The sequence below is a fragment of the Salmo salar genome, chromosome 07, assembly GCF_965601325.2.
Source record: "Salmo salar chromosome 07, fSalSal1, whole genome shotgun sequence".
NCBI classification, from domain to species: Eukaryota; Metazoa; Chordata; class Actinopteri; order Salmoniformes; family Salmonidae; genus Salmo; species Salmo salar.
This window is the reverse complement of record NC_138297.1, coordinates 45,013,793-45,033,058: the sequence shown is the minus strand read 5'-3', so window position 1 is coordinate 45,033,058 and position 19,266 is coordinate 45,013,793. Positions and strand designations below refer to the sequence as shown.

The 19,266-nt window shown below is 44.1% G+C and overlaps 2 protein-coding genes across 3 annotated transcripts; one reads left to right on the top strand and one right to left on the bottom strand.

Annotated features, from left to right (window-relative positions):
* Nucleotides 1-20: 20 nt before the first annotated feature.
* On the bottom strand, nt 21-4,895 carry LOC106609179 (ADP-ribosylation factor-like protein 1). The gene is made up of 6 exons (XM_014207669.3): nt 4,755-4,895; nt 2,496-2,633; nt 2,196-2,277; nt 1,566-1,677; nt 1,197-1,375; nt 21-927 (listed from the first exon to the last, which is right to left on the bottom strand). The coding sequence occupies exons 1-6, from the start codon at nt 4,756-4,758 to the stop codon at nt 897-899; spliced, it is 546 nt and encodes a 181-aa protein (XP_014063144.1). The 5' UTR covers nt 4,759-4,895; the 3' UTR covers nt 21-896.
* Nucleotides 2,833-13,971, top strand: LOC106609173 (DENN domain-containing protein 11). 2 transcript variants are annotated; one of them, XM_082977678.1, is made up of 10 exons: nt 2,833-2,981; nt 5,408-5,832; nt 6,630-6,729; nt 7,148-7,306; nt 9,442-9,598; nt 9,735-9,873; nt 10,089-10,220; nt 10,451-10,601; nt 10,708-10,776; nt 10,945-13,971. In XM_082977678.1, the coding sequence occupies exons 2-10, from the start codon at nt 5,442-5,444 to the stop codon at nt 11,138-11,140; spliced, it is 1,494 nt and encodes a 497-aa protein (XP_082833804.1). In that variant the 5' UTR covers nt 2,833-2,981; nt 5,408-5,441; the 3' UTR covers nt 11,141-13,971. The 2 variants fall into 2 exon arrangements, with proteins under 2 accessions (XP_082833804.1, XP_014063135.2); XM_014207660.3 differs by lacking the exon at nt 2,833-2,981 and adding an exon at nt 4,897-5,302.
* The last annotated feature ends 5,295 nt before the right edge of the window (nt 13,972-19,266 follow it).

Below are 19,266 nucleotides of genomic sequence, written 5' to 3'. Positions count from 1 at the left end.
AAGTAATTTGACAACCAAGGTTTATATATTCAGTGTGAAATCAGTTTTACTGTGGGTTGTTTACACTGTACAAGCTCCTATAAATATGCAATAAAAGTTGTAGCATACAAATTAAGCAGTTAGTGTTCAACAACTGACACAATCTGATTAAAGTCTGAGCATTCCAATGAGAAGGGCTAAACTAACAACCTCAAACTTTAATTACACACCCAACAGAAGTTTTAGAAAAGGGAGAAAAAAAAGACATGATTCAGCATGAGTAGTACAATACAAAAACAGCACCAGCTGCAGTAACATCGCCATAGGTCAGTCTGTCATCGCTCACGGCCTCTTCCTTGAAGGGGCCAGTCAGTTCTTTACCACTGAGAATTGAGCCTGAGCCAACACCAACCCCCAAGCCCCTTTCCCTTGGGTGTTTATAGATCGGAAGGGTTCACCAAAAACGGCAGAAGCTCCACAACAGATACTTTTCATTATGTGTGAAGCCATCACCACATTACCTGGTCTGACCTACACCCATCTAGTTCCCTTCAGATCTGCAAACACCAGGGCTATGGGCTGGGGTGATAACATTATTTTGGGACCAGGTAGTATACTATATTGCAGCCTCTCTATCCCAGGCTGGAAGGCATGGTGAAGGCTTCAGGGCTGTTTTCAGCAGGGCGCAACGTTGTGGGACCTTCATATAGAAATGTGTTGTGTAGAACAAACACACGTGACACGTAGAGTAAGGAATCACGTCAGCTCTATTCATGACATTTTTATCTACAACGTTTGCGTACTGAACGTGCCCCTGGAAGGAGTGCAGTCACTGGTCCTCCTGAGCAGTCCAATCAGGAAATATTTTATACAGGAGGTCAGGAGTATTTACAGAGAACAAGAGGTGTGGGCTGTCTTTACTGCCTGCTCTTCAGGGCTTCCACCAGCCTATGGAGAGAGCAAACATTGAATAATATTACAACATGCAGATGACATGGTGTTGCGCAATGTCATCTGTGGGTTTATTGAGAAGGGGGGGGGGGTGACACGAGGACAGGACACAACTATTCTACCTATTGATATGCAATGTGGTTGACAGCCTGTTCTAGACCATGAGAACTCTGAGGTTAAATGAAAGTATAATAAAATCGTTGTTGAAAAAAAATAAAATGGCATCTGCTACATGACTATAATGTCAACCAAAAGCAAACCCTCACCACTCCATGGCCTCGTCCAGGCCCGTGCCCTTGGTGGCGGAGGTCTTGAAGATCTGCCACTTCCGGTCTTTGAGGGCGGGGAGGCCCAGGGAGTTGGCCACCTCAGCCGGGGTCATGGCCTGCTCCATGTCCTGCTTGTTAGCAAACACCACCAGGATGGCTTTCTTCAACTCCTCTTCCTGAAGAGACAAAACACACACACATGGAGAGAGATAGTCAGTCATATGGAGAAAATACATTGAGCATGACCATTTGCCCAAAGTTGCCCTCCAGAGTACCTCAAACAATGGTCATTATATACCTGCCTCACTCAAATGACACCTCCACTCTTATCAACGCAATGAATGCAGGCCTATCCACATGACCTACCTCCAGCATGGCAACAAGTTCAGACTTAGAGATGCCCATCCTGTCTCTGTCACTGCTGTCCACCACGTAGATGACAGCATCTGTGTTGGAGTAGTAACAACGCCAGTATGGCCTGGGAGAGAGAGATACAAGGGTTTGAAGGAGAGAGACCAAGGTTAGAGGGAGAGCGAAGGGCAGAGGCAAATAGGCCAAACCCTCTAAATTGTAAAGCGGTTTGGGACAATAATGTATGGAAAGTTGTGCTGTCTTGAGGAAGCTTCTGTCTACCTTTTAAATTCAACAATGTCTGTGTGTGTTTACACCACTACTACTACTCTCTATTGTCATCTATGCATAGTCGCTTTAATAACTACCTACATGTACATATTACCTCAACTAACCGGTGCCCCCCGCACATTGACTCTGTATCAGTACCCCCCTGTATATAGTCTCACTATTGTTATTTTACTGCTGCTCTGTAATTACTTGTTACTTTTAATCTCTTATCCATATTTTTTTTAACTGCCTCGTTGGTTAAGGGCTTGTAAGTCAGCATTTCACTGTAAGGTCTACACCTGTTGTATTCGGTGCATGTGACTAATACAATTTAATTTGATAAACAGGAAACACTTGTGATATTCATATAATTACCTAATACTCGTCTGTCCACCAAGATCCCACACCTGGAACTTCAGGTTTTTGTACGTAACCGTCTCCACGTTGAAGCCGATTGCTGTACAACACAATCAGCACAATGGCAGAGATTTAAAAACCTTGGCAAAGAAAGGAATGCACTTTAACCATCCCCCTCTTTGACGTCGTCGACAAACACGTGGGAAGACCAATTCAACTCACTGGGGAGCACACTAACAGTTGATTTTCCATGCATGCACCTGCGCAACAGATATTGCGTGAGCAGTGTTTCGAAGTAGAAAGAAAAGAGTTACGTACTTGGAATGGTGGTGACCACCTCTCCGACCTGCAGGCGGTACAGGATGGTAGTTTTACCGGCTCCGTCCAACCCCAGGATCAGGATCCTCATCTCTCTGGTGCCAAACAAGCCAGAGAAGAGACTGGAAAACCACCCACCTACAGCACATGGACATGAGATGGAGTTAGACAGACAATCAGGGGTAGTACAGACGTGAACTACCTTTAGCGCCTATCGATGAAGGCATCTTCTTCCCGGTTGACTTTTGTCAAGAGCCCTGACGCTTGCTCGAAGTGTTAACATGCGGTACGGTTTTGGAAAGTCACGCGCCTTTCTGGCCGTGTGGGAACACTAACCCTATACCGCCACGTTACAGCGCTTGTTTACGGAAGACAGACATAAGACAGAGGTGACCACCTGTGCTAACAATCAATCTAGCGCTCCGAAAACCTGAGTGGAAGTGTAACTGGGGTGGAAGTGTAGTTCGTCAACTCGAGGCACACACAGTAAGTATCTTTATTTAAAATATTATTTTAAGGGCCATATGTTTAGAAAAGCATTTAGGAAGCGATGATTGATGTTTCTAACACTGTCGGAATTGTAGATCACACGGCCAGCCGTGGGCGAAGCGAACCCGCTAAAAAAACATATGGAGAGAAGGGTTTTCTAGAGTGATCAACGGGACTGTGCCGAACAGTTGATAGACGTCATTGATGCTCCCCCAGTACCAGTCAAAAGTTTGGACACGCCTACTCATTCAAGGGTTTTTCTTTATTTTTGACGATTTCCTACATTGTAGAATAATGGTGAAGACATCGAAACCACGAAATAACACATATGGAATCATGTATTAACCAAAAAAAAAAAAGTGTTAAACAAATGAACATATTTTACATTTGAGATTCTACAAAGTAACCACCCTTTGCCTTGACAGCTCTGCACACTCTTCGCATTCTCTCAACCAGCTTCATGAGGTAGTCAGCGGAAGCGTGTGTGACGCGTCTTGGGGCTCAACCTGTGCTTTTCTCTCCGGAGCAGTGACCGCTCAAAGACGTGATCAGTGGGGTAGAGCTGAGTGTAGAGGTGGACCAAATGAAAAATAATACCCTGGCGTTTGAGACGCCGGCCGTTTGGTGAGACGCCGGCCGTTTGGTGAGACGTAGACCCGGAGGCAAAGGCGAGACTGAGAATACCCCGTCTGTCTTGTTGAGCTTTGACACAGAATTTATACCTGATAAGGTCAGGTTTGCTTTTCTGTGAGGGCCAGTGTTCTGAACCCGCTACGGTGCTTCAGGTGCCAAGGATTCAGACATGTTGCAGGAGTGAGTATAAGGGAGATCCCATGATGTGAGAGAAGTGCTGGAGGGCATAATCTGAGGGAGTGTACATTTGGGATGGAGAAAGCACTGCGTGTCAACTGTGGGAGCGCCCATGCAGCTGTGGATCCCAATTGCCCTGTGAGAGACAGGTTGAAATTGCCAGTGGGGCAGAAAGTTTCCTATGTTGAGGCAGTGAAGGGAGTAGATGATAGCCCTAGAGTGAGCAATTCGACTGGGATCGACTGGGAGGCTGGGGGTGGGGATAGTGTATAGGTGCTGGGTTAGATGGTGGTGCAATTTAAGATTTCCCCCTTCATCTTTTGTGGGGGAGTGAACAAAATGTGCAAACCAGCAGGGGTAAGCACACTAGCTAATGACTATATTAGCTAGCTAGTGTCGTTGGCTATTTCCTGTTCTGTCTGTTCTATAAAAGGTCCAGACCTATTGGTAGACGAAGTCACCATACTGGGAGGCTACACATGGTTACTATGACAAACATGCCGTGTCACATTCCTGCATTTTACCATTAAAAAGCTAGTCGAATAGATACTGATTAACGTTAGTCAACTAATTATTGGGCTATTTGACGCTGTAACGTTAGCTGGGCTACAAGTACTCAGCATGTTGCCACAGGGAGTTAGCAGTAAAGCTAACGTTAGCTAGAATGCTTGGCTAGACTCAGTATTTACGAATCACGACTACAATTAATGACTCAGACACCTTAGAGGGATTTAATAGCTTTATCAACTTAACAACTTTCGCTGTCCGCGAGACGACAATAATTATTACATGTATGCATGTTTGTTAGCTAACGTTTTCTATTTGTTACTTAGCAAGTGGCCCAGTTGCATGGTGCGTAGCAGGAGCTGGCAGAATAGCCTGCATTTCTACATAAAACACAACCGTGCGAATTCCCATTATAGTTCTCAAATAGATTAAAAATATATTTTAAAAACGTACCCATTTTGAAGACACTGAACCCTTGATCAACGACGTTGTAGATCTCGACACCGCACCGCTTCCGTAGCTGTTGGCATTCAGTGACGTGTCGCAGGAACACGTCATTAATGGTTAATCCGGGTTCGTTGTCCGCACATTCAACGTCAGACAAATATTTTGAAACGCTAAATAGTTCAAACACAGTCGCATAAAACGATAAATATGATTTGTTTTATAGAAAATTGTCCACTTAGTATTTAGTTGTGAGTTCCGATAGAAAAATACTATATTGGATGTGCGTTGATTCGGAACTGGAGACCTACAATGAGCTGTATTCAAGATGCCAACGTTTCAAATCGTTTTTCCTGTAGAAAGAGCTGCAAATAGCACGTATAATACTGTGGAATCTTGAACGCACTCCAAAAGAACGGAAGAATAATTTATGTACACTCGTATTATACCTAAGTGGATGTACATCATTGGATGGCCCTATGCAAAAGGAGCAGGCTATGATACACAAATTAGACAGCTTGTGTTTCAACGGAATCAATCAATTAACATTTGCAATTGTGAGTATGGATTTATTTCAACCAACGCTTAGCTAATGCATTACGAATGGCCTCTCCGCTCCGTGTCTGTACACGATTCTGTTCCCCTGCATCCCTTCGTCACAGAGTCAAGCCCGGGGTCGCCGATAGCTGAGCCGCAATGGTGGAGAAGTCCGACCGGGCACCGCTACTGGACTGGGAGGAGGTTCCTCCAGCGGAGAAGCCTGTTCCCACACCAGAACAGGAGAAGGACGTCAAGGGGCCGAGCCCCGCCAATAGTCGGGCGTCGGGATGCACTGCGCCGGGGATAGGGTGGAGCACCAGTCCGGGGGGTCCTGGGTTTTTAACATCAGCAGTCTCTAGCATAGACACATCCCTCTCATCCAGGAGCACGATCCCCACCCCTGCGGAATGGGATGCTCAGTGTCCCGACAAGGATGACCATACCCCGGCCTCAGGACAAGGAGAGGTGCCGCACGATATTATGGTGAAATGGGAGGAAAAAGATCCGATCGTGGCCGTGTTTGTGGTGACATTTGACACAAGATCAGGTGAGTCGAGTCGAGGACCTCGGATCTTTTTTTCGTACTGTGCTGCTGCCTAGAGAAGCAGCTGCATGGTCACACCCATCAATTTGTAACACCTATACGCCTATAGCATCCATGCATATAATAATTATTTTATTGTACATTTTAGGCCTTATTATAGGTTATTATTTTCAGAAATTGCATCAGAGAGCTTGGGATGGATTCATTTGATCTATAGGCCAGATAATTGATGTCCCCAACCATTGGATGCACTGGTCATATGTGGTATTCGCCTACGCCTTGGGGATGCTCTTCAACACAAAGACCTCTATATTCTTACTCAGGAACTCCAAAGTCACAGGGGATGTGTGAATTCTCTATGACCACACCCTAAAGGCAACCCCTGTCGTTCACCTCGGAATATCAGAGAGGTATAAGCCATAGTAGGCTAGATATACACATCTATTGGTAATGTCTGACCAACCGGCTTTACAGCCAATGAGTTGTTATGTATGTAGTCTCGAGGCCGTCTGGGACTATACATTCTTAATGAGTGAGTAGGAGAGAGAGGGAGTCAGCCTGTGGATTTCACTGCAGATTGAATTACTTTAATCAATGAGGGCATTGACTTCATTTGGTAATGATGGTAACTATTCCAAATAGTTTGAGGCCTATGTTTAGTTGGTTAATCTACATGCAGATTTGCACATTTGTGAAAACGTTCACATTTTAGGACAGTTGTTGTGATAACCATAGCGACAGTATTGCCTAAATTCACTCCCGTTTATGTATGTGTGTGTGTGCATGTGTTTACTGTTTAGGTAACATGTTAGAGTGGTGTCTGCCAGGGGACATGAACCTGGAGGGAGTAGAGTTCAAGGCTATGGCCAGCGGCTCCCACAGAGTCTCCAGCGACTTTATGTAAGTACACCCGGCTGCATCTCAATCATATAAACTTGAGTCCTTTATTTTTTTTTACCTGTCCTGAGTGCATATCAATAGTATAAAGTGGCATCCTTACTTGGTATCCTATCCTGGATGCATCGCAGTAGTCTAAAATGCGTCCTGTCCTCGTCTCCTTCATTTAAACTAATCTGAAATGGGGGAACGCTACCAGGCATCAGCCTTCTGCCCTGTTATTTAATAGCAAAGCTGATGAAGGAAAGCATACAAGTGAAGGCGAGGAAGACCTTTTAGACTGAACATTTAGATGCAACCCCTGTGCCTCCTTGGCAGGACAGTAACACTTTAGAACTGATGGTCAGCAGAAAAATCGGCCAACTGGCAGGGCAGTATGTTCCCTTGGCTTGACACATGGTCCTCTCTCTGCCCCCCACAGATACTTCCGTAAGGGCGGGTACTTTGGCCTGGCGTGCTTTGCCAACATGGCGGTGGATAGTGTGGTGGAGAGGGGGGCAAGAATGAAGTCTGTGGGTATCCTGTCAACCTCTTACACCCTGCTGTACCGATACATGAGCTTCCTGGAACACCAAGTCAGGTAGAACCTGTTTAAGTTATGTTATCTATCAATAATATACATTTTCTATGTTTTTTGTTCTCTGTCTTTGTCTCTTTTTTTTTTGGTCGCTGTTTTTCACACAAATGCTCTTTCCCCTCACTCTCTCGATTTCTGTCAACGGATCTCTCTCTTGTACTCTCTCTTTCACTCACCCTCTGCCCTCTCTACCCCTCTCCCAGTCTGTCTCCGGATCTCTCTTTCTCTGTTTCTTGTACTCTATATCCCCCATTCTCTCTTTAACTCTCTCACTTTCTGTCACTCTCTGTATCCTCTCTCATGTCAGTCTCTCTTTCTCTCTCCTCAAGTCACAGTCGTCTCCCTGGTATTTATAATTATCTCATGCATTAAACATGGTGTGTGAGAGGGGTGTCACACGCAATCTGTCACATATCCTGCTCAACAAGATAGGCTGAGTCTGAAATTTGCACCTTATTCCCTATATAGTGCACTACTTTTTACCAGTCAAAAGTTGTGCTGGCACCCTCTGGTCAAAAGTATTGTACAAATAGGGTGTCATTTTGGACACAGACATACTGTAGTTTCCAGATAGCCCTTTCTCTTTTTTGCGCTTCCTCTCACTTCCTCATTTTAGCCACCCACGAGTGTAAATGTAATTCCTATTCATCTCTTCTGTTGCATAGTTATCACATGTTATGGTTGAACATTGGCATTTTTTGTAGCTGCTTACAGAAGTGTTCCCTAAAAGCCTATGAGATCCAATAAGGTGGTATACCTTATTATACCAACTCATCAAGCTTTGATTATTTGAATCAGCTATATAGTGCTAGGGCAAAAAACTAAATGTGCACCCTGGGGGGGGGGGGGGGGGGTCCCAGGACTGAGTTTTGGAAACCCTGGTTTAGATGGTACAATGATTCTCTACACTATACTTGCTTGTTTTGTCACTGAAATTAAGCGAACTATTAGAATTTTAGCAACCAGAAAATGGCAGAGCAATTTCTGTATAGTGCATCTTTAATAAAAAAGGAATCGTTTTATTTGCAGTATGTAAACTTAACATGATGAACAGGAATGACATTTACTCTCATGGGTGGCCAATAAGAGGTATCTGAAAGCCACGCCCCTAATAAACCACGCCTCCTGAAAATAACCAAAGGATGACATTAAAAAAGACCCAGCTGCTAGGTCAGCCCAGCATAGAGTAAAAATAACCAATTGATGGTTAAATTAACCCACATTTGGGTAATCCCAATTTGTTGGTCTATTCATGTAACCCAACTGGCTGGGTCAAAATAACCCAACATATGTTCTGTCCATTATTTAACCAGCTCTGGCTTACCAAATAACCAACAGTGGGTTGTTTTTAGCCCATCATTTTTAGTGTGAGTAGCATGCTCATCTGTTATTTCAAGGACACTACTGTTGCATTGATAGTCCAGGATGAATCCTAACATGAGGCCTACTCTGCATGCATAACTCACATTTTCTGTTGTCAATGTTATACACACAGATTGCAATTTAGATGTCAAGCCTTAGTAGAGTTGAAGAGAGAATGCTGACGATGTTAGCATAACTTGAAGTAGAAGTTGCCCCTAACAACAGATCTAGGATCAGATTACCTTACTCCCAATAATTTATCATTAGGGGGGATGGAAACAACTGTTCCGGTATCAGTGTTGAGGAGCAACTTCTACCTACTCTGTTATTATAGCGTGACAAGGAGAGACCCCACTTTGGTAATCTTCCCCCAGACACATAAACAGACCCATTCCTAGACAGATACACAATGGCTTTACATTAGATAACTACAAATGAACCCAAGTCTTGGATTACCACTGGTTAATCTTGGGTTAAATGGACCATATTTTGGGATTAACCCTTCAGAGGTGATATTAGAGCCCCCTGATGTGAATCCCAATCCCAGTCTCATTCTTTCTGTCTGCCTGTCTTTTCCTGTCCATCTCAGGCCCTTGCTCGAATATAATTACCTGCATGCATTCTGCTTACATTGCCTGTATTACTTTCAATTTGTGTGTGTGTGTGTGTGTGTGTGTGTGTGTGTGTGTGTGTGTGTGTGTGTGTGTGTGTGTGTGTGTGTGTGTGTGTGTGTGTGTGTGTGTGTGTGTGTGTGTGTGTGTGTGTGTGAGATCCAGGCTCCAGTTGAAAACTCCTGGCCAGTACTCTCCTCTGGAGGCGTTCTTTGAGGATAAGAGATCAGTGCTGCCCCCCGATGTGGAGAGTGTGGTTACTGCATGTCCTGGCAGTGCCTGGGGAGTAGCACTCAACCACTGTATGCACCCTGAGATGAAGGTGAGAGGGTGTGGTTTACTATTACGCCAATATGAAATGGTATTTCAGGCGGCGGGATTCTGTGTGTGTGTTTTTGTGCTGCTAGTATTGATGATGATGATGATGATGATGACAGTAGCTCTCCTCTTCCCTCCAGATCACCCACCCAGCTGGCTGCATGTCTCAGTTCATCCAGTTCTTTGGGGAGCAGATCATGGTCCTGTGGAAGTTAGCTCTGCTGAGGAGACGTATCCTCATCTTCTCTCCTCCACCTGTAGGGGTGGTCTGTTATAGAGGTGAGGGGGAGCACTAACACACACACACACACTGATACGGACGCAAGCACAGACACAGACACGCACAGTAACTTCTCAGTTGCGTTTGTTTTCTTCATGCTCAAAGGAACACAATGCTACTCCCCTATGTACTCTTAAACATACACTTTTATACACACGTTATACACATTTTATATACATTTTCATTAACCTTCTCTATTTCCCGTCCTCCCTAGTGTACTGCTGCTGTTGCCTGGCCAACGTGTCCATCCCGGGGGTGGGCGTGGCCGTGCCAGAGTTCCGCCCCTTCTTCTATGTCAACGTGGCAGACATCGATACCCTGGATACAGAACTGTCCTACGTAGCGTGTGAGTGTCTGGAGTCAGAGAATAGGGCATCTACGTACTCTTAAACATCCCCTTCCATTAATCTGCACTGATCTGAAAACTGAAGATGGGTGAAAGCAATATGGTGGATGCATTGTAGGGTTTTGCTATCACTTCTGCAACCCGTCTATTTCTTTCACATCGGTGAGAGACAGAGCGGAATACACTTCAGACTATTTCAATAAAACTGAGGTGTGTGTGTGTGTGTGTAGGCACCACAGAGAAGATCTTTGAGGAGAAGCGGGACCTGTACGACGTCTATGTAGATAACCAGAATGTGAGGACGACCAGAGAGAGTCTGAAGCCTTTACTGAGGCTCAGCGCTGCAGACAGAGAGAAGTACCGCAAACTCACTGAACAGAGGTACATTACAGTCTGCAAAACAACCTGAGGGGGAGAATGTTGTTAATGTTATCTTCTTGTAGTCGACACAGAGGTGATGATAATAATGACAACATTGTGTTTCCAGGCAGATGCTGTTATATTCTCAGGAGGAGAATGGAGATTGTGTGTCCAGTGAAGAGGACCACTTCATTCTGTCAGTATATTACACCAGGACCCAGTCTACAACTGGCATTTATAAAGAACCCTTCAAATTGTTTTTTTCTTTTACACTTAAGCAGTTTATTTCTATAAACAAAATAAAATGTCCATGAAAACATTGTTTAAAAAATAAGTGTTTCTCATTTTTTCCCTACCGTTGTAGGTTTTTCCTGGAGCAGAATAACCGTATCTTCCAGACACTGAGTGAGGTGGCAGGGAGACCTGAGCCCATCCTTACCCAGGAGAGTGTGAGGGCCATGGGGCTGGACCCTCACGGAGACAGGCTCTTCCTGCTCCACCTGCTGGAGACATACGGCTATGACAGCCTCCTGGTCACCGAGCACCCTTGCTGCAGCTGAGGCCTGGGTGGCACACTGACTGACCTACAGGATCCTGCACACACAGACTCAATGCAGACAGTCTGGAGTCTGGACTGAGAGGTCAGAATACTTTGGCAAGGCTGAGACAAGGGCCTGTAGTCATAAAGCGTCTCAGTTTGAGTGCTGATCTCGCATCCATTCAGTCTTTTAGACCTCATTGAATAAGACTTACGTGGACAAGGTTGGACCTGATCCTAGATCAACATTCCTACTCTGAGATGCTTTATGAATAAAGGAGACCCTCAGGCCAAAAAAAGCAAATGAATGGAGAGAGCCACTGAACAAGAAAAGACTAATGGAATTTGGTTCTTGGTACTGTCCTATGACATTCATGGATGTTCAATCTGGATTGTTAACCATCGCCTTCCTGCCTGTCAATAAAATGTACATTACAGAGGAATGTCATTCATGTCTATCCCCAACCCTCTTTTTCCGGAGGAGTGGAGCCAACCAGAAACATCCTGGAACTCTGGAGATTCGGTGCCTATGAGCAGAACTTACCAAGGAAGTCATGCTTAGGTTTCCTTATGTTTTCAAATGGGGAGTCAAATCTAAAGTCTGTGGTCATGTCCTCAAACGGAGGGAGGATTTGTTCCTTCTCTTAATAGGACATCTATTTATTTATGTTTTTGAGAGAAGAAATCACCAAACTTTTGTCTGTAAATAGAAAGGGATCTGTAGAATGTGTTTTGTTATGAAATGATCCCATTAAGTCACTACTAAGCCCAAAACCACTGTGGTCAGCATTGTATAGAAATGGCCACCGACACCATCCAAAATCATGATACTAAGGACATGATACTAAGGGCCCGATTCAATCCGTAGCGCTGAAGATCCACGCTACAGTGCGATATACATTTAAAGGCAATGTTTACGCGTTCATGGAGACTGCATTCACGGTAACCGCTGCATATGTTAACTCATTCTGAAATGACCTTTACATTTCAGTCACGCAACTTCCGTGATACGGACTGAATCGAGTCCTAAGTACACAACACTAGCTCACGTGCGGATGTGGTTTCTGGTGAAAGAGGGGTCTGGACTCACCAGCACACTTTCTTATGACGTCCAACATAGAAATGTAACAACTTTATGTGAGTTTTAAAATGTACTTTTAATCACAGCCGTTTGACCAAGAGGTTTTGGGCTCAAATTTAAACATATGCTTGTGTGTTTCCTCAATTCTCTGTCAAATATACGAAGAGTGAAAAAATGTGAATGAGCTGGTAGCTCAATGGTTATATCCTATCCTTCAGACCAAGAGGTTGTAGGTTCAAACTTAATTTCTTATACTGTTGTGTACCTTTCAGCAACTCTCGATGTCAAACATACAAAGAGTATGGTATAAAATGTGATGGAGATGGTGGTGCAATGGTTCAATTACTGCCTTGAAACCAAGAGGTTCTAGCTTCCGAACCTCATCTATTCAGCTATTGTGTACGTTTCCGCAACTCTCATTGTCAAACATACAAAGAGAAGGGTAAACAATGTGATGGTGGTGGTTCAATCTCTACCTCAAAGCTTAGAGGTTGTGGGTTCAAAACAAAGTGTTGCCGCAGCTCTCGATGTCAAACATATGAAGGGAATGGTAAAAAAAAAAAAACGGTCTCCATTTCTGTTGAGGTTTTAAATTGTTTTTTGGTTTGCGCCTCTGTAATTCTGACTGTCAGAAATACAAAGAAAAGCAGATGTACAGTAATGGACCAGTGGAGGCTGCTGAGGGGAGGACGGCTCATAATAACAGCTGGAATGGAGTTAATGGACTGGTATCGACCTCATGGAAACAATGTATTTGATACCATTCCATTGATTCCGCTCCAACCATTACCACGAGCTTGTCCTCCCCTGTTAAGGTTCCACCAACCCCCTGTGATGGAGACACTTTACGCCAATGATGGTAAACTGTGAATGACTGAGGGTGGCAAGTACCCTAGTGGTTATGAGCGTTGGGCCAGTAACCGAATGGTCTACTGGTTTGAATCCCAGAGCCGAATAGGTGAAAAATCTGTTGACGTGCCCGTGAGCAAGGCACTTAACCCTAAGAGCGTCTGCTAAATTACAAAGAATGTTGAAAAAAAAAAATGTAAACAAAAGAATTGTCTGGCTTTTTTTTAAAATGATGCTCCTTATTGATTCATCAGAACAGTTCACATCAGAAATCATGACATTATTTACGGTGCTCCCTTCACATGTTGTAGTTATCAGTTGTAGTTATCTCCCCCCAGCCTGAGGGGAGACATGTAGATCTCATCCCCCTCCAGCTGTAGAGTCAGTGCATTAGACAAGTAGATCTCCATGGGTTCCGTATTAGTCATTTAGCGGAACACTTTTGTCATTGTGGTAAAGACGAACGGCGATGTGAGGTAATCCATTGCAGTGAATCTGATGTAGTAGACTCCCTCTCACTGGCGGTGTGAAGATACCTGCATCAGAGGAGAGGGAGGGATCAGCATTGTCCGTCTCTCAGAAGCCCTGTTTACACTTGGTTCTAACATGCGGCCTTTGTACTGATGTTGTCCACATTCTGATTGTGCCCACATTTTTAAGCAGGTGTAGACGATTAAAAGACGCATTGTGATGTGACTGTGATCAAATCTTAAAAGTGTAAAAAGACAAGATAGGACGCATGTTAACAGCAGGTATAAACAGGGTTAGAGAAACTGTTGGTAATGCTGGATTCAGTGTGTGTTGATTTGTGTGGTTAGTAGGCTACCTGTAGTTGGGTTGCAGGCCTTACTGATGTTGGTGAAGACTTTGCTGTAGAAGTGTGGTGTCAGTATTGGAAGATAAATAAAGCCTGTGAAAGCCAACATTATTCTGCTAAGAAGCTAAACAAAAAAACGTTCACCAACAACCACCTCCTCGGGTTACAAACAGGTGCAGCCCTCTTGACTGGAAAACAACTCCTTTTCTGTATTGGTTATACCTGCCTTCTCTCTCTAACTCTTCCAACCTCCCTCTCACTGACAGTCTGGCCTCCAATGCTGTGATTGCAGGAAAGGATACATTAGTAAACGTAACATTTGTTAAACCTACCTTAAGTATAATGTTTTTCACATAGTTTAATTACCTGTGTTGCCACTCACTGCCTGTCACGCTGGCCCCCAGGGCTAAAATAATATGAAAGGAAACAAACTAAAAATAATATGAGAAATACCCATAAAATAAACTGCCTATAAAAAATAAATGAGAAACAGTTGTTGGCCAACTGACTTGAACCTGCATTCTTTCTCTTCAGCTCCTCCTCACTGGCATTCAGTATGGCACTCACGGCTGGAATTATGGTCAGACATTCTCAAAAGCCGTTGGGGCTATATTCAATCTGTATCGCAGAAGTTCAGCGCTACAGGGTGATTGAAAGGCAATGGTCTCACATTAGCGGAGACTGTATTTGCCGGCTCAATCGGAAATTATCTTTACATTTCTATAGCGCAATCTGTAAGGCTTCAGCAATACAGATTGAATAGAGCCACAGATCTTTCACGAACCGATATAATAATGAACCAAATTAACTTCCAATCTTATACAGAATGCACATTACCTGAATTTTTGGTCTTCAGCTCCTATACCTCCTTCTCACTGGCACTTAGTCTGACCCCCATGGCTGGAATTATGGAGAAAAAAAACAATGCTCAAAAAATGTTGAGACTCATTGAACCAAACTCATAGCGAACCAAATGAACAGCTGCAGTGAACCAAATGAACATCTGTAGGCCTACACATACAGTAGCCTATATCCCACTGGGCAAAAACTGGTTGAATCAATATTGTTGTTTCCACGTCATTTCAACCAAACGAATCAATGTGATGACGTTGAAATAACGTGGAAAAGTGATTGTATTTGAAAAAAATTATCTACATAAGGGAATTTAGTCTTTTTTTTCAACCAAATTTTCACCTAAATCCAATGACATGGTGAATTTTTTTGGTTGATTTCACGATAAATTCACATTACTTGACAACTCAACCAAATGTAAATCACAACTAGACATTAAACTGACGTCTGTCCCCAGTGAGATCTGTATCTTTATTTGGTTCCTCATGACAACAGTTAATCTTCCTGTGGTCCATAATCACAACAAAACATTCACTACAGACATAACACTTTACAATTTACAATGAAAGACTGTAGTAGACAAACACTTAGCAAGTAAACATTAAAATACCTAACAGGTTAAACATTCAACAAACCCACAGGGATCTGCATTGGTCAGTCCGATACCTGTATTATCAGTTTTCAGCTCCCCTACCTCCCTCTAACTGGCACTCAATCTGGCACCAATGGCTGGAATAAAAATACAATTAAAATAAACACTCAAAAGCTGTTGTCCTCCACTGAACCGATATCATAATGAAGCAAATTCCATATTTATACATACAGTGCATTCTAAAATTATTCTAAAATTGATTAAAGAAAACATTGAAATCCCTTATTTACATAAGTATTCAGACCCTTCTTATGAGACTCAAAATTGAGCTCAGGTGCATCCTGTTTCCGTTGATCATCCTTGAGATGTTTCTACAACTTGATTGGAGTCCACATGTGGTAAATTCAAATGATTGGACATGATTTGGAAAGGCACACACCTGTCTAAATAAGGTCCCACAGTTGACAGTGCATGTCAGAGCAAAAACCAAGCCATGTAGTCGAAGTAATTGTCTGTAGAGCTCCGAGACAGGATTGTGTTGAGGGACAGCTCTGGGGGAGGGTACCAAAACATTTCTGCAGCATTGAAGGTCCACAAGAACACAGTGGCCTCCCATCATCCTTAAATGGAAGAAGTTTAGACCCCAGACTCTTCCCAGAGCTGGCCTCCCGGCCAAACTGAGCAATCGGGAGAGAAGGGCCTTGGTCAGGGAGGTGACCAAGATCCCGATGGTCACTCTGACAGAGCTCAAGAGTTCCTCTGTAAAGATGGGAGAACCTTCCAGAAGGACAACCGTCTCTGCAGCACTCCACCAATCAGGCCCTTATGGTAGAGTGGCCAGACGGAAGCCACTCTTCAGTAAAAGGCCCATGACAGCCCACTTTGATTTTGTCAAAAGGCACCTAAAGGACTCTCAGACCATGAGAAACAAGATTGTCTGGTCTGATGAAACAAAAAATTAACTCTTTGGCCTGGATGCCAAGTGTCACGTCAGAATAGAGGGAAAGATGTATGGAGCAAAGTACAGAGAGATCCTTGATAAAAACCTGCTCCGGACCTCAAACTGGGGTGAAGGTTCACCTTCCAACAGGACAATGACCCTAAGCACACAGCCATGACAACGCAGGAGTGGCTTCAGGACAAGTCTCTGAATGTTCTTGAGTGGCCCAGCCAGAGCCCGGACTTGAACCCGATCTAACATCTCTGGAGAGACCTGAAAATAGCTGTGCAGCGACGCTCCCCATCCAACCTGACAGAGCTTGAGAGGATCTGCAGAGAAGAATGGGAGAAACGCCAAGGTTTCAAAGCATCATACCCAAGAAGATTCAAGGCTGTAATCGCTGCCAAAGGTGCTTCAACAAAATACTGAGTAAAGTGTCTGAATACTTGTGTAAATATGATATTTCAATTTTTATTTTTTTAATAAATTTGCAAAAAAATCTAAAAACCTGTTTTTGCTTTGCCATTATGGGGTATTGTCCGTAGGTTGATGAAAAAAAAATCACTTTTAAAATAAGGCTGTAGCATAACAAAATGTGTAAAAAGTCAAGGGTTCTGAATACTTTTCAAATGCAATGTACCTGCATTCTTCCTCTCCAGTCTGGCTTCCATCTTCCTCATCTTCACCACGATGGTTCCCGGGTTGTGCACCATGTTTCTCGGCTGCTTCAGCTCATCCCAGATGTCGGGGGGTGGGTGGTGATCTGACTGCTAGTGCTTATGGGTTGTGTCTGTAGCTTTAATCCCTTGGCTCTCAATCAAACTCTCTGCCCCCTCCACAATCTCCCTGAGCCCATGCCCCAGAAAAACACCCCTCAAACACACACATACAAAATGTAGTTAGGCACTGTAGGAGAAATGTAACGTGCTTTTGACGTAACAGGAGAAAAATATAACATGTTGAACTGAAAATCATTTTAAGCTGACGCAGGGAAAAGGTGTGAGAGAACTGAACCTGTTACACTATATATACACAAAGTATGTGGACACCCCTTCAAATAGGTGGATTCGGCTATTTCAGCCACACCCGTTGCTGACAGGTGTATCAAATCGAGCACGCAGCCAAGCAATCTCCATAGACAAACATTGGCAGTAGAACAGCCTTACTGAAGAGCTCAGGGACGTTCAACAAATCAAATGTTATTGATCACATACACATGGTTAGCAGATGTTAAAGCGACTGTAGCGAAATGTTTGTGCTTCTAGTTCCCGACAGTGCAGTAATATCTAACAAGTAATCTAACAATTCCCCAACAACTACCTAATACACAAATCTAAAGGGGTGAATGAGAATATGTACATACAAATATATGGATGAGCGATGGCCGAGCGGCATAGGCATGGTGCAATACATGGTATAAAATACAGTATATACATATGATATGAGTAATGTAAGATATGTAAACATTATTAAAGTGGCATTATTTAAACTATTGATCCATTTATTAAAGTGGCCAGTGATTGGATCTCCATGTAAGCAGCAGCCTCTCTGAGTTAGTGATTGCTGTTTAGCAGTCTGATGGCCTTGAGATAGAAGCTGTTTTTTAGTCTCTCGGTCCCAGCTTTGATGCAACTGTACTGACCTCGCCTTCTGCATGGTAGCGGTGTGAACAGGCAGTGGCTCGGGTGGTTGTTGTCCTTGATGATCTTTTTGGCCTTCCTATAACATCGGGTGATGGAGGTGTCAGGTAGTTTGGAGGTGTCAGGGCAGTACAGTTGCCAACCAGGCTGTGATACAGCCCGACAGGATGCTCTCGATTGTGCATCTGTAAAAGTTTGTCAGGGTTTTGGGTGACAAGCCAAATTTCTTCAGCCTGAGGTTGAAGAGGCGCTGTTTGTCTGTGATGTGTACGCCAAGGAACTTAAAACTTTCCACCTTCTCCACTGCTGTCCCTTTGATGTGGATAGTTGGGGTGCTCCCTCTGCTGTTTCCTGAAGTCCACAATCATCTCCTTTGTTTTGTTGATGTTGAGTGAGAGGTTGTTTTCCTGATACCACACTCCGAGTGCCCTCACCTCCTCCCTGTAGACTGTCTTGCCGTTGTTGGAAATCAAGCCCACTACTGTTGTCTGCAATTTGATGATTGAGTTGGAGGCATGCATGGCCACGCAGTAATGGGTGAACAGGGAGTACAGGAGGGGTCTGAGCATGCACCCTTGTGGGGCCCCAGTATTGAGGGTCAGCGAAGTGGAGATGTTGTTTCCTACCTTCACCATGGGGGCGGCCCATCAAAAACTCAAGGACCCAATTGCACAAGGCAGGGTTGAGACCAAGGGCCACCAGCTTGATGATGAGCTTGGAGGGTACTATGGTGTTGAATGCTGAGCTGTAGTCAAAGAACAGCATTCTTACATAGGTATTCCTCTTGTCCAGATGGGATAGGGCAGTGTGCAGTCTGATGACGATTGCATCGTCTGTGGACCTATTGAGGCGGTATGCAAACTGAAGTGGGTTTAGGATGGCCGGTATGATGGAGGTGATATTCCTTGACTAGTCTCTCAAAGTGCTTCATGATGACAGAAGTGAGTGCTACGGGGAGTTAGTCATTTAGTTAAGTTATCTTTGCCTCTTGGGTACAGGAACAATGGCGGCCATATCGAAGCATGTGGGGACAGCAGACTGGGATAAGGAGCAATTGAATATGTCCGTAAACACACCAGCCAGCTGGTCTGCGCATGCTTTGAGGACGTGGCTAGGGATGCCGTCTGGGCCAGCAGCCCTGCGAGGGTTAACACGTTTAAATGTTTTACCGTCAGCCACGGAGAAGGGGGGGTGCAGTCCTTGTTAGCGGGCTGCGACGTTGGCACTGTATTATCCTCAAAGCGGGTAAAGAAGGTGTTTAGTTTGTCTGGAAACGTGACGTCGGTGTCCGTGACATGGCTGGTTTTCTTTTTGTAGTCCGTGATTTCGTATCTAAGCCATTGAATTGCGACTCCACTTTGTCCCTGTACTGGCATT